General features: G+C 44.4%; 2 protein-coding genes across 2 annotated transcripts in view; one reads left to right on the top strand and one right to left on the bottom strand.

Moving 5' to 3' along the window:
* Positions 1-24566, top strand: part of LOC126989829 (uncharacterized) — a 44405-nt gene that overhangs the window by 13162 nt on the left and 6677 nt on the right. The gene's annotated exons all lie outside the window — the stretch shown is intronic.
* On the bottom strand, positions 7922-9994 carry LOC126989830 (uncharacterized). The gene is made up of 2 exons (XM_050848455.1): positions 9525-9994; positions 7922-8600 (listed from the first exon to the last, which is right to left on the bottom strand). Exons 1-2 carry the CDS (start codon positions 9630-9632, stop codon positions 8214-8216), a joined length of 495 nt encoding a protein of 164 aa, XP_050704412.1. The 5' UTR covers positions 9633-9994; the 3' UTR covers positions 7922-8213.

Below are 24566 nucleotides of genomic sequence, written 5' to 3'. Positions count from 1 at the left end.
GAATGAGATAGAGGAGGAGGAGGAGGATAATAATGAAGGGGTTGAAAATAAGGCAAATTATGCATGGAAAGTCTTCAGTAAATGCGGGTCGACAAGCATACAGATAGTAACTAAAGGAAGAAGACAATGAACGCAAGCTATATATCTCGTTATGCTGAACCGAAATGCTAAAAACTCCATAAAAATAGCTATCATTAAACACTAAATACTGAAAATAACCGTCCATAGCCATGATTCAACCCTTACAATAATAACGCAATATGGTTATCTATGATACTATACGATACCAATTCAGTGTAACATTTCATAAAGCATTAAAAACTGGTCTCATTGACAGTACCGTAAAAACATGTTACCATAAACCTCGGTAACCCAACCCTCATCTCTGCCTCCTCCCCCACCATGTGCAAGGAGGCAGATGAGGGGTGATAGTTAGGTAATGGGAGCGAACCTTTCATGAATTAATCTAGCAAATAAAATCGGCCAAAAACATAAATATCTAGTCATCCCTACCGAAAAGAGAAACAGACATGACGATATTAACTCCTAAAAACGATTCCGTATGACTAATTTTGAACTTAATACCATGACCACTGACCTTAATTTGGCGATGATGCAGTAATCCTGGCTGAGTCGCTGAAGATTCTGGTGATGGCTCTCGCGGGACTGAACGAGGAGGCGAAGCAAAGGGGACTCAAGATATTCTGAGCCACTACCAAGGTGCAGGTGTTTGGAGGCTTGCTGGATGAAACGGTACAGTCTGTCCATGCGTGTGGTGACGAAATTGAGATCTTGGAAAATTTCTCATACCTTGGTGGCAGAATGCTGAACAACGGCGAGTGCTGTCAAGAGGTCTGACGGTGGATTGGCTTGACCTTTGACCGTTTTGAAATTTCTGACCATATTGACCGTCACGAGCAATTTGACCGCCACGAGTACTTTGACCGTCACTTGACCGCTTTCACCTTCCCTTGATCACTTTGACTTTTCCCTAATCACCTCGGGCACTGTAACATTTCATGCATCCCTTTTGATCATTTTAACGCAGGTAATTGTCAGTACTCTTAAACACATCATTACACACTACGGCCATTGTGGTGTAATAAAAGGGGACGGAAAGAGAGGGCAACGCGCAACTTCCGTACATTAAAATAAAAAAATCTTCACCACACATTTTTATGGGGAAGCTGAATATCTAAGTAATTTATCGACGGCGGTAATTGGATACATACCTGGGATTCGTCGGTGAAGCCCGGAGGGAGGCGACGCTCCGCGAAGTAACTGGAAAGGTAATGAAAGGAAAATTATTAGTGACAAATGACTGATTGGCTGACGAACTGACTGATTAGGATTTTTTTTCTTTACATCCCGCCTATAGCCCAAGCCCGTCATGGCGCAAGAAATTTTATAGTGGCGCCAGTTATGCTTGGCTCTTGCTGCTCCCCGGAGCTCATTCTTGATTCACTGGACGGTTCCTTTTAGAGTCCGGGTTGATGGGTGGTCTTCTGGACAGCATGTGGGTAGTCTTAGGCCACTCGGCGGTGACTGAAAAAGCCTTACTGACTGACTGAATGAATGAATGAATGACTAACAGAATTACTAACTCTCTCTCGTCATGCATTCGCCATCCTTAATAAGTTAGGTAACACGGCAAGGAGGAGGAAGAGGCGGGACACACTTCTGCTGCCCTCTTTTCCTGCTGCCGTTGCCGTCCGGCTCTCAGCTCACTTTCGCTTTCCCTCGTTGTCTCTCACTTCTGCACTTATTTATATTCAGACGTATTTCAATTATCATCACCACGATGAGAATTGACGTTGTTCTGGCACTGGTGTGGTGGGCCTTGGCCACCAATCTGCTTCTGGAGTACACCGGGCTCGGCCCCACAACCCCGCCAGCCGAAGGGCTGCGCGCCGCCAGGCCTGTGGAGGGAGGACCCCCGGCGGACAGCTGGGCCCACAAGGCCTGGGTGATTGCTGATATGCTGGCCGAACAAGAGCGGAGTCAGCTGGCGTTGCAGGACCTAAAAAGACAAAACGCCCTCTTGTCCGTCCTTCTACTTCAGGCCATAGATGAAGCCAGCGTCCTGCACAGGGCGGTGCTGGCTCAAGAAACGGCTTGGAGAGAGAAAGAGCAGCAAAGATTAGCGCTGGAGGAAGAAAACAGCGGCCTGATCAATGACCTGCACTTATCGCGACGCGAAAATAGCGTCCTGCTCAGTGACTTATCTAACGCTGGAAAAATAATTCACAGGCTCCGAAAATTCGTGTCCTTATTCCAGGAAGAAAACCACGGCCTGCTTAGTGATCTGTCTAACGCTAGGAATGAAATTGACAGGCAGCAAAAAGTCGTGTCTTTCTCCCGGCAAGAAAATAACGACCTTATCAAAGCGCTGGCCATATCCAAGGCTGAAAATAACGATCTTGTCAGAGCGCTGGACATTTCCAAGGATGAAAGTATCGACCTTATCAAAGCGCTGGAAATCTCCAAGGCTGAAAATAACGATCTTGTCAGAGCGCTGGACATTTCCAAGGATGAAAATAACGATCTTGTCAGAGCGCTGGACATTTCCAAGGCTGAAAATAACGATCTTGTCAGAGCGCTGGACATTTCCAAGGATGAAAATAACGATCTTGTCAGAGCGCTGGACATTTCCAAGGATGAAAATAACGATCTTGTCAGAGCGCTGGCCATATCCAAGGCTGAAAATAACGATCTTGTCAGAGCGCTGGACATTTCCAAGGATGAAAATAACGACCTTATCAAAGCGCTGGCCATATCCAAGGCTGAAAATAACGATCTTGTCAGAGCGCTGGACATTTCCAAGGATGAAAATAACGATCTTGTCAGAGCGCTGGACATTTCCAAGGATGAAAATAACGACATTGTCAAGGCGCTGGCCATATCCAAGGCTGAAAATAACGATCTTGTCAGAGCGCTGGACATTTCCAAGAATGAAAATAACGACATTGTCAAGGCGCTGGCCATATCCAAGGCTGAAAATAACGATCTTGTCAGAGCGCTGGACATTTCCAAGGATGAAAATATCGACATTGTCAAGGCGCTGGCCATATCCAAGGCTGAAAATAACGATCTTGTCAGAGCGCTGGACATTTCCAAGGATGAAAATAACGACATTGTAAAAGCGCTGGACATGTTCAAGGAAGAAAATGACGACTTAGTCAAAGCGCTGGCCATTTCCAGGGATAAAAATAACGACCTTGTAAAAGCGCTGGACATCTTCATGGAAGAAAATAACAACCTTTTCAAAGCGCTGGCCATGTCCAAGAAAGAAAATGACGACTTTGTTAAGGCGTTGGCCATCTCCATGGATGAAATTAACGACCTTGTCAAAACGCTGAACATCTTCATGGAAAAGAATGACGAACTTGTAAAAGCGCTGGCCATCTTCAAGGCTGAAGATGACGACCTTGTAAAAGCGCTGGCCATCTGCAAGGGTGATGATGACGACCTTGTAAAAGCGCTGGCCATCTGCAAGGCTGAAGATGACGACCTTGTAAAAGCGCTGGACATCTGCAAGGCTGAAGATGACGACCTTGTAAAAGCGCTGGATATCTGCAAGGCTGAAGATGACGACCTTGTACAAGCGCTGGATATCTGCAAGGCTGAAGATGACGAGCTTGTACAAGCGCTGGATATCTGCAAGGCTGAAGATGACGACCTTGCAAGCGCTGAATATCTGCAAGGCTGAAGATGACGACCTTGTACAAGCGCTGGATATCTGCAAGGCTGAAGATGACGACCTTGTAAAAGCGCTGGATATCTGCAAGGCTGAAGATGACGACCTTGTACAAGCGCTGGATATCTGCAAGGCTGAAGATGACGACCTTGTACAAGCGCTGGATATCTGCAAGGCTGAAGATGACGACCTTGTACAAGCGCTGGATATCTGCAAGGCTGAAGATGACGACCTTGCACAAGCGCTGGATATCTGCAAGGCTGAAGATGACGACCTTGCACAAGCGCTGGATATCTGCAAGGCTGAAGATGACGACCTTGTACAAGCGCTGGATATCTGCAAGGCTGAAGATGACGACCTTGCACAAGCGCTGGATATCTGCAAGGCTGAAGATGACGAACTTGAACAAGCGCTGGATATCTGCAAGGCTGAAGATGACGACATTGTAAAGCGCTGGATATCTGCAAGGCTGAAGATGACGAACTTGTAAAGCGCTGGATATCTGCAAGGCTGAAGATGACGAGCTTGTAAAAGCGCTGGATATCTGCAAGGCTGAAGATGACGAACTTGTAAAAGCGCTGGATATCTGCAAGGCTGAAGATGACGAGCTTGTAAAAGCGCTGGATATCTGCAAGGCTGAAGATGACGAACTTGTAAAAGCGCTGGATATCTGCAAGGCTGAAGATGACGAACTTGTAAAAGCGCTGGATATCTGCAAGGCTGAAGATGACGAACTTGTAAAAGCGCTGGATATCTGCAAGGCTGAAGATGACGAACTTGTAAAAGCGCTGGATATCTGCAAGGCTGAAGATGACGAGCTTGTAAAAGCGCTGGACATCCCCAAGGCTGAAGATGACGAGCTTGTAAAAGAGGTGGCCATATCCAAGGCTGAAGATGACGAGCTTGTCAAAGCGGTGGCCATCTCCAGTGAAGAAAATGACGACCTTATCAAAGTGCTGGACATCTTCATGGAAGAAAATGACGACCTTGTGAAAGCGCTGGACATCTTCATGGAAGAAAATAACGACCTTGTTAAAGAGATGGTCATCCCCAACGTTGAAAATGGAGGACATGCCGCCCATGAATCTGAGGAAGTCGGTCCTGCAGATGACGAGCCCAATCTTCAAACGTCACTCGTTCCCGTCGAGGAGGCCAAGGATACAGATGACTTGGATTACAGTATTGAGCACGTTCCAGTCGACGGAATCTGTGACACTGACGAGGGCTATCTACAATAATGACCACGATATGCTCTACTGAGCTCGTTCCTGTTGAGGAATCCACCCCTCCCCTCCCATCCTTCCCCTCCCATCATTCCCCGGCGAAACTCCCCTATCGTCGGCCTCCCTATCCTCATCTTTTCCCTCCCCATCCTTCCCCCCGACGTAACTCCCCTATCGTCGGCCTCCCCATCCTCATCCTTCGTTCTCCCCATCCTTTCCCCCCCGGCGTAACTCCCCTATCGTCGGCCTCCCATTCTACCTCCCCCCCCCCCTCCCCCAGGCTTCCTCAACCCTGGCAGGCTCTCTCGGTCACCGGCGGTTCTTCGGGCCAAAGGTCTGGTACAATTTATCTTCGAGCCCGGAACATCTTGCACCAAACCGCGCTGTATTTCTCACGTTTCTTAAAACCTTTCTATCTATCAGTAAATTTATCCTAAAGGTACTGTAGTATTTCCATTTGAAACTGGCCGGTGGGGTGTAGGCCTATGTGGGTCAGCACCGCCCCACATATCTGCCACACACTCTCAAGACTTCTCGCTTCCTCTCATATGTCAGCTACTTAATACCTTTCAATTAATTTAATTAAATGGCTGGATAATCTAATATGGTCATAGTGTTGAGATTGTGTCGTTTTTAGGATAATAACAAAAATGATGTATAAATACCGCGACACTGGACAACGTTGGGAGAGAGAGAGAGAGAGAGAGAGAGAGAGAGAGAGAGAGAGAGAGAGAGAGAGCAAAACAACACACATTGACGTAAGAATATAACATGCGTAGGTGCTTAAGTTCTTGCGTTCGTCTCAGGTGTAAGCGAAGATAAGGGTTACCTGAATTACCTGAGGATTTATTAGCTCAACACCTGGTCGTGGGGGAAAGGCTCACGTGCCCTTTTCTTTATCTTATCTGTATTTATTAGTGTTCGACAGCCGATCATTAAGGAAGGGTTTTATAAGGGATTGGAGTTGGAATGTCACCCACTTCTGTTTTGTTCGTTTCCTGTTTGTGACGTGTTCTGGGGATTGTTTTTCTATGTGTGTGTTTTTTGTTTTTGTTTTTCGATATGATTTGTTTTGTTGCTGTTGGTTATTGTTGTTTCTGTTATTGTTAGTTTTTTTTTTTCTTTTTCTTCGTCTTCTTATTTTTCTTGTTCTTGCTCTTGTTCTTCTTGTTCTTGTTCTTCATTTTGTTATCCATATTATTATTATTATTATTATTATTATTATTATTATTATTATTATTATTATTGTTGTTGTTGTTGTTGTTGTTGCGTAAGGCACTGGTATGTTGGTATTAACTATAGAGGCATGTGGAATCTATGGTGTTTAAGGTGACTTACGGCTGTTGTTGTTGTTGTTGTTGGTGGTGGTGGTGGTGGTATTTAAAATCGTTTTTGTTGTTGTTGTTGTTGTTGTTGTTTTGCTGAACTGACTTTCTACTCATTTGACCGGCTTATTATATTGAGGTATTTTTGCTGTCTACTTTATTTAGCTTCTGTTAAACATAGATACTTGAATGCGAATAAATAAACACACACACACACACACACACACACACACACACACACACACACACACACACACACCACATCATTAATAGCATAAATGAATATTCTTTAAAAAAAATTACAATGATCCGAATGATTTTGTAAACCTAAACATTTCTACAGTTTGTGCATGGCTCTAATACATATAAATCTTTGCATCCTTTAATAGTATGTGTTTCTGAATAAAAAAAAATAGTTAGGAGCAGCGAATAGTGGGCTTTTTTATTATTATTTCCTTTTTTGTGCCCTTGAGCTGTCTCCTTTGTTGTAAAAAAAAAAAAATAGTGTACCGTTTCATGTCCTGTCTTGTACGTGTGGGAAAATGTATGATGCTAAAAATATGTTTGTTATTCTAGCATTTTTACTCATGGTAGTTATTTAGTCTATATAATGTTTGATATGTAAGTTTCTCAGGACGCACATCAGTCTTCTTCCCTCAAAAGGATTCACAGCAGTCCACCTTCAAACTAATTCATTTTCCTCGTTTCCTCGAGTTTACACGTCAAACACAAAATGACGACTTTGTAACGAGTCACTTCAGGAAGGTTAACTACTTCTAAAACTCACGATATTCTACTCATATTGAAGTGACATTTTCCAAGTACATGACATTTAACCAAGACATGACATTTACCAAGTACATTTTCCAAGTACATTTTCCAAGTACACTGTTTTTGTCTTGTTTGTTGAAAAGTAGGAATATCGTGTTGGTGGTGTCATTCCTACGTGTTAATGACTGATTCAGGAGTTTTAAGCTGTTGTTTTTTTAGTTTCTATTCTCACACATTTTTCCAACGGTGTCACAAGTGTGTTTTGGTGACTAATTCCTCATACGGTTGTTTTTATCGGTGGCAATCTTACGTAGCAATAGCTATTTAGGTGACATTTTCTTAAGCAGTCGTGTTTTCCATTTAATATGAACACTCTCGTAAAGAATCGGGAACCTCAAACGTTTTTTTTTTTTTTCTTTTTCTTTTTTTGCGTTTGCCGTGAATCCTCTAGTTGAAAAGGAGGAATATGGAAGCCTTACTAAACTTGGCTTCTTTTGTCTTCAAGTCCATGTTTCTTTCACTTCATATGCATCCTGTTTTTGGCAGCGTGGTATATATGTCATTCGTGCTACTCGTTCTGCTGGCTTCGAACATGCATGGCTTGTTTTCTTGTTTTCTGCAAGTGATAGGAGTCTTTAGGTTCAGCATAAGAAGGTCGGCATGCTCAGACGATTCCTCCTCTCACATCACCTATTTCCAGAGGCCGAAAAGGAGATTAATCAGGTTCTCATGGGTGTCTTTTTAGGTTCACGGTACAAAAGAAGGGTCAAACTACCACCAGGGTCACAAAACTACCCATGGAAATGCCCACGGTATGCTCAGACGCGTCCTCCTCTCACATCACCTATTTCCAGAAGCCGAAGAGGAGATCAATCCGGTTCTCATGGGTGTCTTTTTAGGTTCACGGTACAAAAGAAGGGTCAAACTACCACCAGGGTCACAAAACTACCCATGGGAATGCCCACGGTATGCTCAGACGCGTCCTCCTCTTACATCACCTATTTCCAGAGGCCGAAGAGGAGATCAATCAGGTTCTCATGGGTGTCTTTTTAGGTTCACGGTACAGAAGAATGGTCAAACTACCACCAGGGTCACAAAACTACCCATGGAAATTCCCACAACTCTTACGAAAGCCTCATCAAATATATGTGCTTGGGCATTGAATTGTGTAAGAATATAACCTTCCTAAGTATCACATTATCGGCGCCACTCGTATATGTTATTATCTGCCCAGGGAGCGTCTCGCCAGAGGGCATTGGTAGGCTCCTGGGGTCTCTGCATGTCATTCCCCCAGGAGTCGAAGCCTTGGGAGATGCTATAGACATCCCCAGGGTCGTGGCGGACTGGCTGGGCGTCGAGGGTGATGTAGTGCCGTTGGGGTGTTGGGTTGTGGTTGCCTGCGTCCCACCTCCCTCCGCCGGGCTCTCCACCGTACTCCCAGCTGACGGACCGAGGCTTCCTGTCGTTGCTAAGTGAGGTATGCCGTAGTATTGGCCTCGGGATGAGCTCCGACGTGGGTATTACTTGAGGCAAAGGTGTGCGAGGGAATTTCATAGGAGCTGCGCGTGGTGTGTAAGGGACAACCTGGAGGAGTGAGGAAAACTGGTTAGAGAATGAAAAGGGATGTGATTGCTTTATGAACAGACGTGCCAGTAGTGTTGGTGCAGGACTAGCAACTCTATGTGACAACCTGGAAATGAGGAAAAACTGGGTGCCAAAAGAAAAAGGGTTGTGATTGCTTTATGAACAGACGTGCCAGTAGTGTTGGTGCAGGACTGGCAACTCTATGTGACAACCTGGAAATGAGGAAAAACTGGGTGCCAAAAGAAAAAGGGATGTGATTGCTTTCTGAACATACGTGAAGGAGGTGTTGGCATAGGAGGATTACCAACTCTCACAACAGTGTTTTTTGAGGCTTAGGACACTAGAGTAACCATGTCGCTACGGGAAAAGAAAAGGGATGTGATTGCTTTCTGAACACACGTAAAGGAAGTGTTGGCATAGGAGGATTACCAACTCTCACAACAGCGGCTTTTGAGGCTCAGAACACTAGAGTAACCATGTCGCTACCGGAATAGTGATAACGATAAGAAGAGGAAAGGTTGTTATTATTGATGAAATGACTAGGTGGCTTTCATGAATGGTACGGAAGATCTTTAGACAACTCAAAAAACATGAACCTCAAAATCATATCGTTACGGAAACACTGACTACTGAAAAGGGAAAGTTTGTTATTATTGACGAACTGACTGACTGGCTTCTGTGAATATTACGGAAAATCTTTATATACACTCCAAAAAAACATGGACCACAAAGTCTTTAGGAGTAAGTGAAGTAAAAACAAACTCTGCCGTAGATCTTCCTCTTGAAAACTGAGGGAAATGTAAGTAAAGTTTCTAATTGATGAAAAAATGACTGACTTCATGAATGCTACGAAGGATTTTGCTACACTCCAAAAGCCATGAACCTCAAAGTCTTCAAGAGGAACCAAAGTACAGAAGAACTCACTCTGACGTAGATCCTCCTCTTCCTCTTGAAAATCAGCATGAGGAAGCAAGTGAAGAGGACGAGGAGGAGGAGGAAGGAGGAGAGAAGGACGACGATGAACTCAAACATGGACAGGCCCAAGATGCTGTTGTTGTCACCGTCAGGAAGGGTCACCACTGAGTCATCGTCCTCTGTAGTCGTCCAATAGTCATCACTTGTAGTCGTGGCGGGGTCAAGAGAGGTCGTGTCTGTGGTGGTGTCGATGGTGGGGGTTGCTAAGGTTGTGGTGGTGCTAGTTGTTATTGTAGGGGGTAAAGTTGCAGTTGATGTAGTGGTGGTGGGTGTCGGTGTTGTAGTGGTGGTGGTGGTGGTGGTGGTGGGTGCAGTAGTAGTGGTAGTTGGTATTGTATTAGCGGAGGTGGTACTGGGTGTGGTAGTGGTGGTGGTGGGTGTAGCAGTAGTGGTGGTAGGTGTAGGAGTAGTGGTGGTGGTGGGTGGAGTAGTAGAAGTGGTGGTGGTTGGTATTGTAGTAGTGGTGGTGGTGGGTGGAGTAGTGGTGGTGGTGGGTGGAGTAGTAGAAGTGGTGGTGGGTGGAGTAGTGGTGGTGGTGGGTGGAGTAGTAGAAGTGGTGGTAGGTGTAGGAGTAGTGGTGGTGGTGGGTGGAGTAGTAGAAGTGGTGGTGGGTGGAGTAGTAGAAGTGGTGGTGGGTGGAGTAGTAGAAGTGGTGGTGGGTGGAGTAGTAGTGGTGGTGGTGGGTGGAGTAGTAGAAGTGGTGGTGGGTGGAGTAGTAGAAGTGGTGGTGGTTGGAGTAGTGGTGGTGGTGGGTGGAGTAGTAGAAGTGGTGGTGGGTGGAGTAGTAGAAGTGGTGGTGGGTGGAGTAGTGGTGGTGGTGGGTGGAGTAGTAGAAGTGGTGGTGGGTGGAGTAGTAGTAGTGGTGGTGGGTGGAGTAGTAGAAGTGGTGGTGGGTGGAGTAGTAGAAGTGGTGGTGGGTGGAGTAGTAGAAGTGGTGGTGGGTGGAGTAGTAGAAGTGGTGGTGGGTGGAGTAGTAGAAGTGGTGGTGGGTGGAGTAGTAGAAGTGGTGGTGGGTGGAGTAGTAGTTGTGGTGGTGGGTGGAGTAGTAGAAGTGGTGGTGGGTGGAGTAGTGGTGGTGGTGGGTGGAGTAGTAGAAGTGGTGGTGGGTGGAGTAGTAGAAGTGGTGGTGGGTGGAGTAGTAGAAGTGGTGGTGGGTGGAGTAGTAGTCGTGGTGGTGGGTGGAGTAGTAGAAGTGGTGGTGGGTGGAGTAGTAGAAGTGGTGGTGGGTGGAGTAGTAGAAGTGGTGGTGGGTGGAGTAGTAGAAGTGGTGGTGGGTGGAGTAGTAGAGTGGTGGTGGGTGGAGTAGTAGAAGTGGTGGTGGGTGGAGTAGTAGAAGTGGTGGTGGGTGGAGTAGTAGAAGTGGTGGTGGGTGGAGTAGTAGAAGTGGTGGTGGGTGGAGTAGTAGAAGTGGTGGTGGGTGGAGTAGTAGAAGTGGTGGTGGGTGGAGTAGTAGAAGTGGTGGTGGGTGGAGTAGTAGAAGTGGTGGTGGGTGGAGTAGTGGTGGTGGTGGGTGGAGTAGTAGAAGTGGTGGTGGGTGGAGTAGTGGTGGTGGTGGGTGGAGTAGTAGAAGTGGTGGTGGGTGGAGTAGTCGGTGGTGGTGGGTGGAGTAGTAGATGTGGTGGTGGGTGGAGTAGATGTGGTGGTGGGTGGAGTAGTAGAAGTGGTGGTGGGTGGAGTAGTGGTGGTGGTGTGTGGAGTGGAGAAGTGGTGTGTGTGTGTGTGTGTGTGTGTGTGTGTGTGTGTGTGTGTGTGTGTGTGTGTGTGTGTGTATATATATGTGTGTGTGTGTGTGTGTGTGTGTGTGTGTGTGTGTGTGTGTGTGTGTGTGTGTGTGTTTCTTCACATTTCTTCTTATTTTCTCCTTACTTCTCATATCTTCCTTCCTTCATATATTTAACTCGATCTGTGCCCGCTACCCTCTACCCTCCCAGCAAACCGCGTGTAGTGTGGCCGCACCCTTAATTAAAGAGGGTATGTGGTAGTTGTAGAGGTGGTAATTAAGTGGGTGAGTGGTTGTGGTGGTGGTAGTATCAGTAGTGGCGGGGTTAATTAGTTAGTTAGTTAGTTAATCGTATGCTATATAGAGGGTGGTGATGGTTGTAGTGATCTTAGGCGTGTGTGTGGTAGTGGTTGTGGTAGTAGTGGAAGTGGTAGTAGGTGGGTGTGGGTGGTTAGTGGTGTGAGGAGTGGAGCAGTAGGCTAAAGAAGGTAGTGATAGTTATATATTGGTCTCAGTGGGTGGTTGTGGTTGTGGTGGTAGTATAGTGGTAGTAAGGGTTGTGAGGTAAGGAACAGTGGGTTAAAGAAGGTGGTATTTAGTGTGGTGGTAGTTATAGTGGTGGTTGATGGGTTGTAGGGGTTGTGGTATGGTATAATTATTAGTGGTATTATTTCTCACTTATTTTCATAGCCTATCATCGAAAACCCATTTTCTACTAAACAACAACAAAGAAAACATATATTGTAGGGGTGAATAATGTAAAATGAGTCTACGGTCAACCTCAACTATGCTGCTTCAAACGAATAATTCTTAATATTATTGAGCACAGTACAAAAGGGAGAGCCGGGATGATACAAATATTATAAGCTACTATATCTGTAAATCCAACACACACTTAATATACCGAGAAGGAATATATGGAATGTAGTAGAATATATATATCGACATTTTTTTTAACTGAAAGGGTCAAATACTTGGAAAATGAATCCACGCTTATGTATCTACTACATTTATTATTTTTATTAGGTATACCATGTTTATTAAGTTAACCCGCTCATAAACGAGTGATTAAAGAGTAATTTTGATAAAGCTTTACCATCATACTCGACAGATATGTTTGTTTGATAACCTTAATTCTTGCCCGTCAGACATATAGCCTACCCTTTTGCCTTTCCTCCTCTGATTTGTAACATTCATTCATTCTTCATTTTATTTGCTTCATCTTATTTATTTATTCTTATTATTCTTATTTATTTACCTCTTATTTATTTATTTATTTGCATCCTATTTATTTATCTTCGTTTGATAACCTTTTTGCCCGTCCCTAATAGCCTACCCGTTTTCCTTTCATCCTCTGATTTGCAACTTATTCATTCATTTTTCCTTTTATTTGCTTCATCTTATTCATTTATTCTTATTATTCTTATTTATTTGCTTCTTATTTATTTACTAGTTTATTTATTTGTATCCAATTTGTTTATCTTCCTACTTATTCCTTTTTTGTTTCGTTTCATTTTACCAACACTGTGCGATTATTCCATTGGTACGTAGATTACAAAAGCATTTCTCCGTTCATTGCCTTTCTTTTATTTATCAAACCACCAACAAATTATAATATCTTCCTATAGTGTCACATGATATCATAACCTAGAAATCGCACTAAAATCTATCACTCTAAACCCAACTTAACCTTATTTTATTTTCTTCCAGGTTCATTACACGCAAATTCAACCTCCTCTTGACAACCATGAACAGGGTCACCATCGCCCCAGGAAAGCCTCCACCAACATCCCTCTTTGGTAAGTACAACCTCTTCCTTGATACTCCCTTAGGTCATGTTATTCAGTTTCCAATAAAGCTCGATCGCCACGCCCTTCCAAACTCTCATGAAACTCCCTTAATGGTCTTTTTGCAATTGTTCTTCAGTCTTCTCCAAGCTCCCCACGCCTTTCCTATCTCTCATGGAACTTCCTGCGGTCTTATTGCTATTGTGTCCTTGTTTCCACTCGCACAAGCTCCTCATTTGTCCTTCTCCGTCTTGAAACTTTCTTGGGTCATTTAGAGAGAGAGAGAGAGAGAGAGAGAGAGAGAGAGAGAGAGAGAGAGAGAGAGAGAGAGAGAGAGCAAAACAACACACATTGACGTAGGAATATAACATGCGTAGGTGCTTAAGTTCTTGCGTTCGTCTCTGGTGTAAGGGAAGATAAGGGTTACCTGAATTGCCTGGGGATTTATTAGCTCAACACCTGGTCGTGGGGAAAGGCTCATGTGCCCTTTTCTTTATCTTATCTGTATTTATTAGTGTTCGACAGCCGCTCATTAAGGAAGGGTTTTATAAGGGATTGGGGTTGGAATGTCACCCACTTCTGTTTTGTTCGTTCCCTGTTTGTGACGTGTTCTGGGGATTGTTTTTTTTTTTTTTTTTTTCGATATGATTTGTTTTGTTGCTGTTGGTTATTGTTGTTTCTGTTATTGTTACTGTTTTCTTTTCTTTTTCTTCGTCTTTTCTTTTTCTTGTTCTTGTTCTTGTTCTTCATTTTGTTATCCTTATATTATTATCATTATTATTATTATTATCATTATTATTATTATTATTATTATTATTATTATTATTATTAGTAGTAGTAGTAGTAGTAGTAGTAGTAGTAGATGAGGATAAGTAGGTTGGGTTGATAATATGACGAAGGAAGACGTAATAGAATTGAGAAAAAAAATTGATTAATAGAGGATGAATGGGAATGAGATAGAGGAGGAAGAGGAGGAGGAGGAGGAGGATAATAATGAAGGGGTTGAAAATAAGGCAAATTATGCATGGAAAGTCTTTAGCAGATGTGAGTCGACAAGCATACAGATAGTAACTTAAGGAAGAAGACAATGAACGCAAGCTATATATCTCGTTATGCTGAACCGAAATGCTAAAACTCCATAAAAATAGCTATCATTAAACACTAAATACTGAAAATAACCGTCCATAGCCATGATTCAACCCTTACAATAATAACGCAATATGGTTATCTATGATACTATACGATACCAATTCAGTGTAACATTTCATAAAGCATTAAAAACTGGTCTCATTGACAGTACCGTAAAAACATGTTACCATAAACCTCGGTAACCCAACCCTCATCTCTGCCTCCTCCCCCACCATGTGCAAGGAGGCAGATGAGGGTGATAGTTAGGTAATGGGAGCGAACCTTTCATGAATGAAGCTAGCCAATAAAATCGGCCAAACACATAAATATCTAGTCATCCCTACCGAAAAGAGAAACAGACAGGACGATATTCACCCCTAAAAACGATTCCGTATGACTAATTTTGAACTTAATACCATGACCACTGACCTTAATTTGGCGATGATGCAGTAATGGCGGAGTCGCTGAAGATTCTGGTGATGGCTCGCGGGACTGAACGAGGAGGCGAAGCAAAGGGGACTCAAGATATTCTGAGCCACTACCAAGGTGCAGGTGTTTGGAGGCTTGCTGGATGAAACGGTACAGTCTGTCCATGCGTGTGGTGACGAAATTGAGATCTTGGAAAATTTCTCATACCTTGGTGGCAGAATGCTGAACAACGGCGAGTGCTGTCAAGAGGTCTGACGGTGGATTGGCTTGACCTTTGACCGTTTTGAAATTTCTGACCACATTGACCGTCACGAGCAATTTGACCGTCACGAGCACTTTGACCGTCACTTGACCGCTTTCACCTTCCCTTGATCACTTTGACTTTTCCCTAACCACCTCGGGCACTGTAACATTTCCTGCATCCCTTTGATCATTTTAACGCAGGTAATTGTCAGTACTCTTAAACACATCATTACACACTACGGCCATTGTGGTGTAATAAAAGGGGACGGAAAGAGAGAGGCAACGCGCAACTTCAGTACATTAAAATAAAAAATCTTCACCACACATTTTTCTGGGGCCGCTGAATATCTAAGTAAGTTATCGACGGCGTTAATTGGCTACTTACCTGGGCTGCGGAGGTGAAGCCCGGCGGAGGCGACGCTCAGGGAAGTTACTGGAAAGGTAAGGAAAGGAAAATTATTAGTGACAAATGACTGATTGGCTGACGAACTGACTGATTAGGATTTTTTTTCTTTACATCCCGCCTATAGCCCAAGCCCGTCATGGCGCAAGAAATTTTATAGTGGCGCCAGTTATGCTTGGCTCTTGCTGCCCCCGGAGCTCATTCTTGATTCACTGGACGGTTCCTTTTAGAGTCCGGGTTGATGGGTGGTCTTCTGGACAGCATGTGGGTAGTCTTAGGCCACTCGGCGGTGACTGAAAAACCCTTACTGACTGACTGAATGAATGAATGAATAACTAACAGAATTACTAACTCTCTCTCTCGTCATGCATTCGCCATCCTTAATAAGTTAGGTAACACGGCAAGGAGGAGGAAGAGGCGGGACACACTTCTGCTGCCCTCTTTTCCTGCTGCCGTTGCCGTCCGGCTCTCAGCTCACTTTCGCTTTCCTCGTTGTCTCTCACTTCTTCACTAATTTACATTCAGACGTATTTCAATTATCATCACCACGATGAGAATTGACGTTGTTCTGGCACTGGTGTGGTGGGCCTTGGCCACCAATCTGCTTCTGAAGTACACCGGGCTCGGCCCTACAACCCCGCCAGCCGAAGGGCTGCGCGCCGCCGGGCCTGTGGAGGAGGACCCCGGCGGACAGCTCAGCCCACAAGGCCTGGGTGAGTGCAGATCTGCTGGCCGAACAAGATAGGAGTCAGCTGGCGTCGCAGGACCTAAACAGACACAACGCCCTCTTGTCCGTCCTTCTACTTCAGGCCAGAGATGAAGCCAGCGTCCTGCACAGGGCGGTGCTGGCTCAAGAAACGGCTTGAGAGAGAAAGAGCAGCAAAGATTAGCGCTGGAGGAAGAAAACAGCGGCCTGATCAATGACCTGCACTTATCGCGACGCGAAAATAGCGTCCTGCTCAGTGACTTATCTAACGCTGGAAAAATAATTCACAGGCTCCGAAAATTCGTGTCCTTATTCCAGGAAGAAAACCACGGCCTGCTTAGTGATCTGTCTAACGCTAGGAATGAAATTGACAGGCAGCAAAAGTCGTGTCTTTCTCCCGGCAAGAAAATAACGACCTTATCAAAGCGCTGGCCATATCCAAGGCTGAAAATAACGATCTTGTCAGAGCGCTGGACATTTCCAAGGATGAAAGTATCGACCTTATCAAAGCGCTGGAAATCTCCAAGACTGAAAATAACGATCTTGTCAGAGCGCTGGACATTTCCAAGGATGAAAGTATCGACCTTATCAAAGCGCTGGAAATCTCCAAGGTTGAAAATAACGATCTTGTCAGAGCGTTGGACATTTCCAAGGATGAAAATATCGACCTTATCAAAGCGCTGGAAATCTCCAAGGCTGAAAATAACGATCTTGTCAGAGCGTTGGACATTTCCAAGGATGAAAATAACGATCTTGTCAGAGCGCTGGACATTTCCAAGGATGAAAATAACGATCTTGTCAGAGCGCTGGCCATATCCAAGGCTGAAAATACCGATCTTGTCAGAGCGCTGGACATTTCCAAGGATGAAAATAACGAAATTGCCAAGGCGCTGGCCATATCCAAGGCTGAAAATAACGATCTTGTCAGAGCGCTGGACATTTCCAAGGATGAAAATAACGACCTTATCAAAGCGCTGGCCATATCCAAGGATGAAAATAACGATCTTGTCAGAGCGCTGGACATATCCATGGATGAAAATAACGACCTTGTCAAGGCGCTGGCCATATCCAAGGCTGAAAATAACGATCTTGTCAGAGCGCTGGACATTTCCAAGGATGAAAATATCGACATTGTCAAGGCGCTGGCCATATCCAAGGCTGAAAATAACGATCTTGTCAGAGCGCTGGACATTTCCAAGGATGAAAATAACGACATTGTAAAAGCGCTGGACATGTTCAAGGAAGAAAATGACGACTTAGTCAAAGCGCTGGCCATTTCCAGGGATAAAAATAACGACCTTGTAAAAGCGCTGGACATCTTCATGGAAGAAAATAACAACCTTTTCAAAGCGCTGGCCATGTCCAAGAAAGAAAATGACGACTTTGTTAAGGCGTTGGCCATCTCCATGGATGAAATTAACGACCTTGTCAAAACGCTGAACATCTTCATGGAAAAGAATGACGAACTTGTAAAAGCGCTGGCCATCTTCAAGGCTGAAGATGACGACCTTGTAAAAGCGCTGGCCATCTGCAAGGGTGATGATGACGACCTTGTAAAAGCGCTGGCCATCTGCAAGGCTGAAGATGACGACCTTGTAAAAGCGCTGGCCATCTGCAAGGCTGATGATGACGACCTTGTACAAGCGCTGGATATCTGCAAGGCTGAAGATGACGACCTTGTACAAGCGCTGGATATCTGCAAGGCTGAAGATGACGACCTTGTACAAGCGCTGGATATCTGCAAGGCTGAAGATGACGACCTTGCACAAGCGCTGGATATCTGCAAGGCTGAAGATGACGACCTTGCACAAGCGCTGGATATCTGCAAGGCTGAAGATGACGACCTTGTAAAAGCGCTGGATATCTGCAAGGCTGAAGATGACGACCTTGTACAAGCGCTGGATATCTGCAAGGCTGAAGATGACGACCTTGTACAAGCGCTGGATATCTGCAAGGCTGAAGATGACGACCTTGTACAAGCGCTGGATATCTGCAAGGCTGAAGATGACGACCTTGTAAAAGCGCTGGATATCTGCAAGGCTGAAGATGACGACCTTGTAAAAGCGCTGGATATCTGCAAGGCTGAAGATGACGAACTTGTAAAAGCGCTGGATATCTGCAAGGCTGAAGATGACGAACTTGTAAAAGCGCTGGATATCTGCAAGGCTGAAGATGACGACCTTGTAAAAGCGCTGGATATCTGCAAGGCTGAAGATGACGAACTTGTAAAAGCGCTGGATATCTGCAAGGCTGAAGATGACGACCTTGTAAAAGCGCTGGATATCTGCAAGGCTGAAGATGACGACCTTGTAAAAGCGCTGGATATCTGCAAGGCTGAAGATGACGAACTTGTACAAGCGCTGGATATCTGCAAGGCTGAAGATGACGACCTTGTACAAGCGCTGGATATCTGCAAGGCTGAAGATGACGACCTTGTACAAGCGCTGGATATCTGCAAGGCTGAAGATGACGACCTTGTACAAGCGCTGGATATCTGCAAGGCTGAAGATGACGACCTTGTACAAGCGCTGGATATCTGCAAGGCTGAAGATGACGACCTTGTAAAAGCGCTGGATATCTGCAAGGCTGAAGATGACGACCTTGTACAAGCGCTGGATATCTGCAAGGCTGAAGATGACGACCTTGTACAAGCGCTGGATATCTGCAAGGCTGAAGATGACGAACTTGTAAAAGCGCTGGATATCTGCAAGGCTGAAGATGACGACCTTGTAAAAGCGCTGGATATCTGCAAGGCTGAAGATGACGAACTTGTAAAAGCGCTGGATATCTGCAAGGCTGATGATGACGAGCTTGTAAAAGCGCTGGATATCTGCAAGGCTGAAGATGACGAGCTTGTAAAAGCGCTGGATATCTGCAAGGCTGAAGATGACGAACTTGTAAAAGCGCTGGATATCTGCAAGGCTGAAGATGACGAACTTGTAAAAGCGCTGGATATCTGCAAGGCTGAAGATGACGAACTTGTAAAAGCGCTGGATATCTGCAAGGCTGAAGATGACGAACTTGTAAAAGCGCTGGATATCTGCAAGGCTGAAGATGACGAGCTTGTAAAGCGCTGACATCCCCAAGGCTGAAGATGACGAGCTTGTAAAAGCGCTGGCTATCAGCAAGGCTGAAGATGACGAGCTTGTAAAAGCGTTGGCCATTTCCATGGATGAAATTAACGACCTTGTCAAAGCGGTGGCCCTTCCAAGGAAGAAAATGACAACTTTGTCAAAGCGCTGGCCTTCTCCAGTGAAGAAAATGACGACCTTATCAAAGTGCTGGACATCTTCATGGAAGAAAATGACGACCTTGTGAAAGCGCTGGACATCTTCATGGAAGAAAATAACGACCTTGTTAAAGAGATGGTCATCCCCAACGTTGAAAATGGAGGACATGCCGCCCATGAATCTGAGGAAGTCGGTCCTGCAGATGACGAGCCCAATCTTCAAACGTCACTCGTTCCCGTCGAGGAGGCCAAGGATACAGATGACTTGGATTACAGTATTGAGCACGTTCCAGTCGACGGAATCTGTGACACTGACGAGGGCTATCTACAATAATGACCACGATATGCTCTACTGAGCTCGTTCCTGTTGAGGAATCCACCCCTCCCTCCCCATCCTTCCCCTCCCCATCATTCCCCCGGCGAAACTCCCTATCGTCGGCCTCCCTATCCTCATCTTTTCCCTCCCCATCCTTCCCCCCGACGTAACTCCCCTATCGTCGGCCTCCCCATCCTCATCCTTCGTTCTCCCCATCCTTTCCCCCCCGGCGTAACTCCCCTATCGTCGGCCTCCCATTCTAACCCCTCCCCAGGCTTCCTCAACCCTGGCAGGCTCTCTCGGTCACCGGCGGTTCTTCGGGCCAAAGGTCTGGTACAATTTATCTTCGAGCCCGGAACATCTTGCACCAAACCGCGCTGTATTTCACGTTTCTAAAACCTTTCTATCTATCAGTAAATTTATCCTAAAGGTACTGTAGTATTTCCATTTGAAACTGGCCGGTGGGTGTAGGCCTATGTGGGTCAGCACCGCCCCATATATCTGCCACACACTCTCAAGACTTCGCTTCCTCTCATATGTCAGCTACTTAATACCTTTCAATTAATTTAATTAAATGGCTGGATAATCTAATATGGTCATAGTGTTGAGATTGTGTCGTTTTTAGGATAATAACAAAAATGATGTATAAATACCGCGACACTGGACAACGTTGGGAGAGAGAGAGAGAGAGAGAGAGAGAGAGAGAGAGAGAGAGAGAGAGAGAGAGAGAGAGAGAGAGAGAGAGAGAGAGAGAGAGAGAGCAAAACAACACACATTGACGTAAGAATATAACATGCGTAGGTGCTTAAGTTCTTGCGTTCGTCTCAGGTGTAAGCGAAGATAAGGGTTACCTGAATTACCTGAGGATTTATTAGCTCAACACCTGGTCGTGGGGGAAAGGCTCACGTGCCCTTTTCTTTATCTTATCTGTATTTATTAGTGTTCGACAGCCGATCATTAAGGAAGGGTTTTATAAGGGATTGGAGTTGGAATGTCACCCACTTCTGTTTTGTTCGTTTCCTGTTTGTGACGTGTTCTGGGGATTGTTTTTCTATGTGTGTGTTTTTTGTTTTTGTTTTTCGATATGATTTGTTTTGTTGCTGTTGGTTATTGTTGTTTCTGTTATTGTTATTTTTTTTTTCTTTTTCTTCGTCTTCTTATTTTTCTTGTTCTTGCTCTTGTTCTTCATTTTGTTATCCATATTATTATTATTATTATTATTATTATTATTATTATTATTATTATTATTATTATTATTATTGTTGTTGTTGTTGTTGTTGCGTAAGGCACTGGTATGTTGGTATTAACTATAGAGGCATGTGGAATCTATGGTGTTTAAGGTGACTTACGGCTGTTGTTGTTGTTGTTGTTGGTGGTGGTGGTGGTGGTGGTATTTAAAATCGTTTTTGTTGTTGTTGTTGTTGTTGTTGTTGTTGTTGTTTTGCTGAACTGACTTTCTACTCATTTGACCGGCTTATTATATTGAGGTATTTTTGCTGTCTACTTTATTTAGCTTCTGTTAAACATAGATACTTGAATGCGAATAAATAAACACACACACACACACACACACACACACACACACACACACACACACACACCACATCATTAATAGCATAAATGAATATTCTTTAAAAAAAATTACAATGATCCGAATGATTTTGTAAACCTAAACATTTCTACAGTTTGTGCATGGCTCTAATACATATAAATCTTTGCATCCTTTAATAGTATGTGTTTCTGAATAAAAAAATAGTTAGGAGCAGCGAATAGTGGGCTTTTTTATTATTATTTCCTTTTTTGTGCCCTTGAGCTGTCTCCTTTGTTGTAAAAAAAAAAATAGTGTACCGTTTCATGTCCTGTCTTGTACGTGTGGGAAAATGTATGATGCTAAAATATGTTTGTTATTCTAGAATTTTTACTCATGGTAGTTATTTAGTCTATACAATGTTTGATATGTAAGTTTCTCAGGACACACATCAGTCTTCTTCCCTCAAAAGGATTCACAGCAGTCCACCTTCAAACTAATTCATTTTCCTCGTTTCCTCGAGTTTACACGTCAAACACAAAATGACGACTTTGTAACCAGTCTCTTCAGGAAGGTTAACTACTTCTAAAACTCACGATATTCTACTCATATTGAAGTGGCATTTTCCAAGTACATGACATTTAACCAAGACATGACATTTACCAAGTACATTTTCCAAGTACATTTTCCAAGTACACTGTTTTTGTCTTGTTTGTTGAAAAGTAGGAATATCGTGTTGGTGGTGTCATTCCTACGTGTTAATGACTGATTCAGGAGTTTTAAGCTGTTGTTTTTTTAGTTTCTATTCTCACACATTTTTCCAACGGTGTCACAAGTGTGTTTTGGTGACTAATTCCTCATACGGTTGTTTTTATCGGTGGCAATCTTACGTAGCAATAGCTATTTAGGTGACATTTTCTTAAGCAGTCGTGTTTTCCATTTAATATGAACACTCGTAAAGAATCGGGAACCTCAAACGTTTTTTTTTTTCTTTTTTTTTTTTTGCGTTTGCCGTGAATCCTCTAGTTGGAAAGGAGGAATATGGAAGCCTTACTAAACTTGGCTTCTTTTGTCTTCAAGTCCATGTTTCTTTCACTTCATATGCATCCTGTTTTTGGTAGTGTGGTATATATGTCATTCGTGCTACTCGTTCTGCTGGCTTCGAACATGCATGGCTTGTTTTCTTGTTTTCTGCAAGTGATAGGAGTCTTTAGGTTCAGCATAAGAAGGTCGGCATGCTCAGACGATTCCTCCTCTCACATCACCTATTTCCAGAGGCCGAAAAGGAGATTAATCAGGTTCTCATGGGTGTCTTTTTAGGTTCACGGTACAAAAGAAGGGTCAAACTACCACCAGGGTCACAAAACTACCCATGGAAATGCCCACGGTATGCTCAGACGATTCCTCCTCTCACATCACCTATTTCCAGAAGCCGAAAAGGAGATTAATCCGGTTCTCATGGGTGTCTTTTTAGGTTCACGGTACAAAAGAAGGGTCAAACTACCACCAGGGTCACAAAACTACCCATGGAAATGCCCACGGTATGCTCAGACGCGTCCTCCTCTTACATCAACTATTTCCAGAGGCCGAAGAGGAGATCAATCAGGTTCTCATGGGTGTCTTCTTAGGTTCACGGTACAAAAGAAGGGTCAAACTACCACCAGGGTCACAAAACTACCCATGGGAATGCCCACGGTATGCTCAGACGCGTCCTCCTCTTACATCACCTATTTCCAGAGGCCGAAGAGGAGATCAATCAGGTTCTCATGGGTGTCTTTTTAGGTTCACGGTACAGAAGAATGGTCAAACTACCACCAGGGTCACAAAACTACCCATGGAAATTCCCACAACTCTTACGAAAGTCTCATCAAATATATGTGCTTGGGCATTGAATTGTGTAAGAATATAACCTTCCTAAGTATCACATTATCGGCGCCACTCGTATATGTTATTATCTGCCCAGGGAGCGTCTCGCCAGAGGGCATTGGTAGGCTCCTGGGGTCTCTGCATGTCATTCCCCCAGGAGTCGAAGCCTTGGGAGATGCTATAGACATCCCCAGGGTCGTGGCGGACTGGCTGGGCGTCGAGGGTGATGTAGTGCCGTTGGGGTGTTGGGTTGTGGTTGCCTGCGTCCCACCTCCCTCCGCCGGGCTCTCCACCGTACTCCCAGCTGACGGACCGAGGCTTCCTGTCGTTGCTAAGTGAGGTATGCCGTAGTATTGGCCTCGGGATGAGCTCCGACGTGGGTATTACTTGAGGCAAAGGTGTGAGGGAATTTCATAGGAGCTGCGCGTGGTGTGTAAGGGACAACCTGGAGGAGTGAGGAAAACTGGTTAGAGAATGAAAAGGGATCTGATTGCTTTATGAACATACGTGACAGAAGTGTTGGTGCAGGACTGGCAACTCTATGTGAAAACATGGAAATTAGGAAAACTGGGTGCCAAAAGAAAAGGGTTGTGATTGCTTTCTGAACAGACCTGCCAGTAGTGTTGGTGCAGGACTGGCAACTCTATGTGACAACCTGGAAATGAGGAAAACTGGGTGCCAAAAGAAGAGGATGTGATTGCTTTCTGAACATACGTGAAGGAGGTGTTGGCATAGGAGGATTACCAACTCTCATAACAGTGTTTTTTGAGGCTTAGGACACTAGAGTAACCATGTCGCTACGGGAAAAGAAAAGGGATGTGATTGCTTTCTGAACACACGTAAAGGAAGTGTTGGCATAGGAGGATTACCAACTCTCACAACAGCGGCTTTTGAGGCTCAGAACACTAGAGTAACCATGTCGCTACCGGAATAGTGATAACGATAAGAAGAGGAAAGGTTGTTATTATTGATGAAATGACTAGGTGGCTTTCATGAATGGTACGGAAGATCTTTAGACAACTCAAAAAACATGAACCTCAAAATCATATCGTTACGGAAACACTGACTACTGAAAAGGAAAGTTTGTTATTATTGACGAACTGACTGACTGGCTTCTGTGAATATTACGGAAAATCTTTATATACACTCCAAAAAAACATGGACCACAAAGTCTTTAGGAGTAAGTGAAGTAAAAACAAACTCTGCCGTAGATCTTCCTCTTGAAAACTGAGGGAAATGTAAGTAAAGTTTCTAATTGATGAAAAATGACTGACTTCATGAATGCTACGAAGGATTTTGCTACACTCCAAAAGCCATGAACCTCAAAGTCTTCAAGAGGAACCAAAGTACAGAAGAACTCACTCTGACGTAGATCCTCCTCTTCCTCTTGAAAATCAGCATGAGGAAGCAAGTGAAGAGGACGAGGAGGAGGAGGAAGGAGGAGAGAAGGACGACGATGAACTCAAACATGGACAGGCCCAAGATGCTGTTGTTGTCACCGTCAGGAAGGGTCACCACTGAGTCATCGTCCTCTGTAGTCGTCCAATAGTCATCACTTGTAGTCGTGGGGGGTCAAGAGAGGTCGTGTCTGTGGTGGTGTCGATGGTGGGGTTGCTAAGGTTGTGGTGGTGCTAGT

This window comes from Eriocheir sinensis, unplaced genomic scaffold, assembly GCF_024679095.1.
Source record: "Eriocheir sinensis breed Jianghai 21 unplaced genomic scaffold, ASM2467909v1 Scaffold132, whole genome shotgun sequence".
Classification (NCBI taxonomy): domain Eukaryota; kingdom Metazoa; phylum Arthropoda; class Malacostraca; order Decapoda; family Varunidae; genus Eriocheir; species Eriocheir sinensis.
This window is presented reverse-complemented; position numbering and strand designations above follow the sequence as displayed.

Coding starts and splice junctions, on each gene's coding strand:
- LOC126989830 (XM_050848455.1), bottom strand. CDS start 9,632: ATGTTTGAGTTCATCGTCGTCCTTCTCTCCTCCTTCCTCCTCCTCCTC. Junction 8,601..9,524: donor AGAGGAGGATCTACGTCAGA/GTGAGTTCTTCT, acceptor TCACTCCTCCAG/GTTGTCCCTTACACACCACG.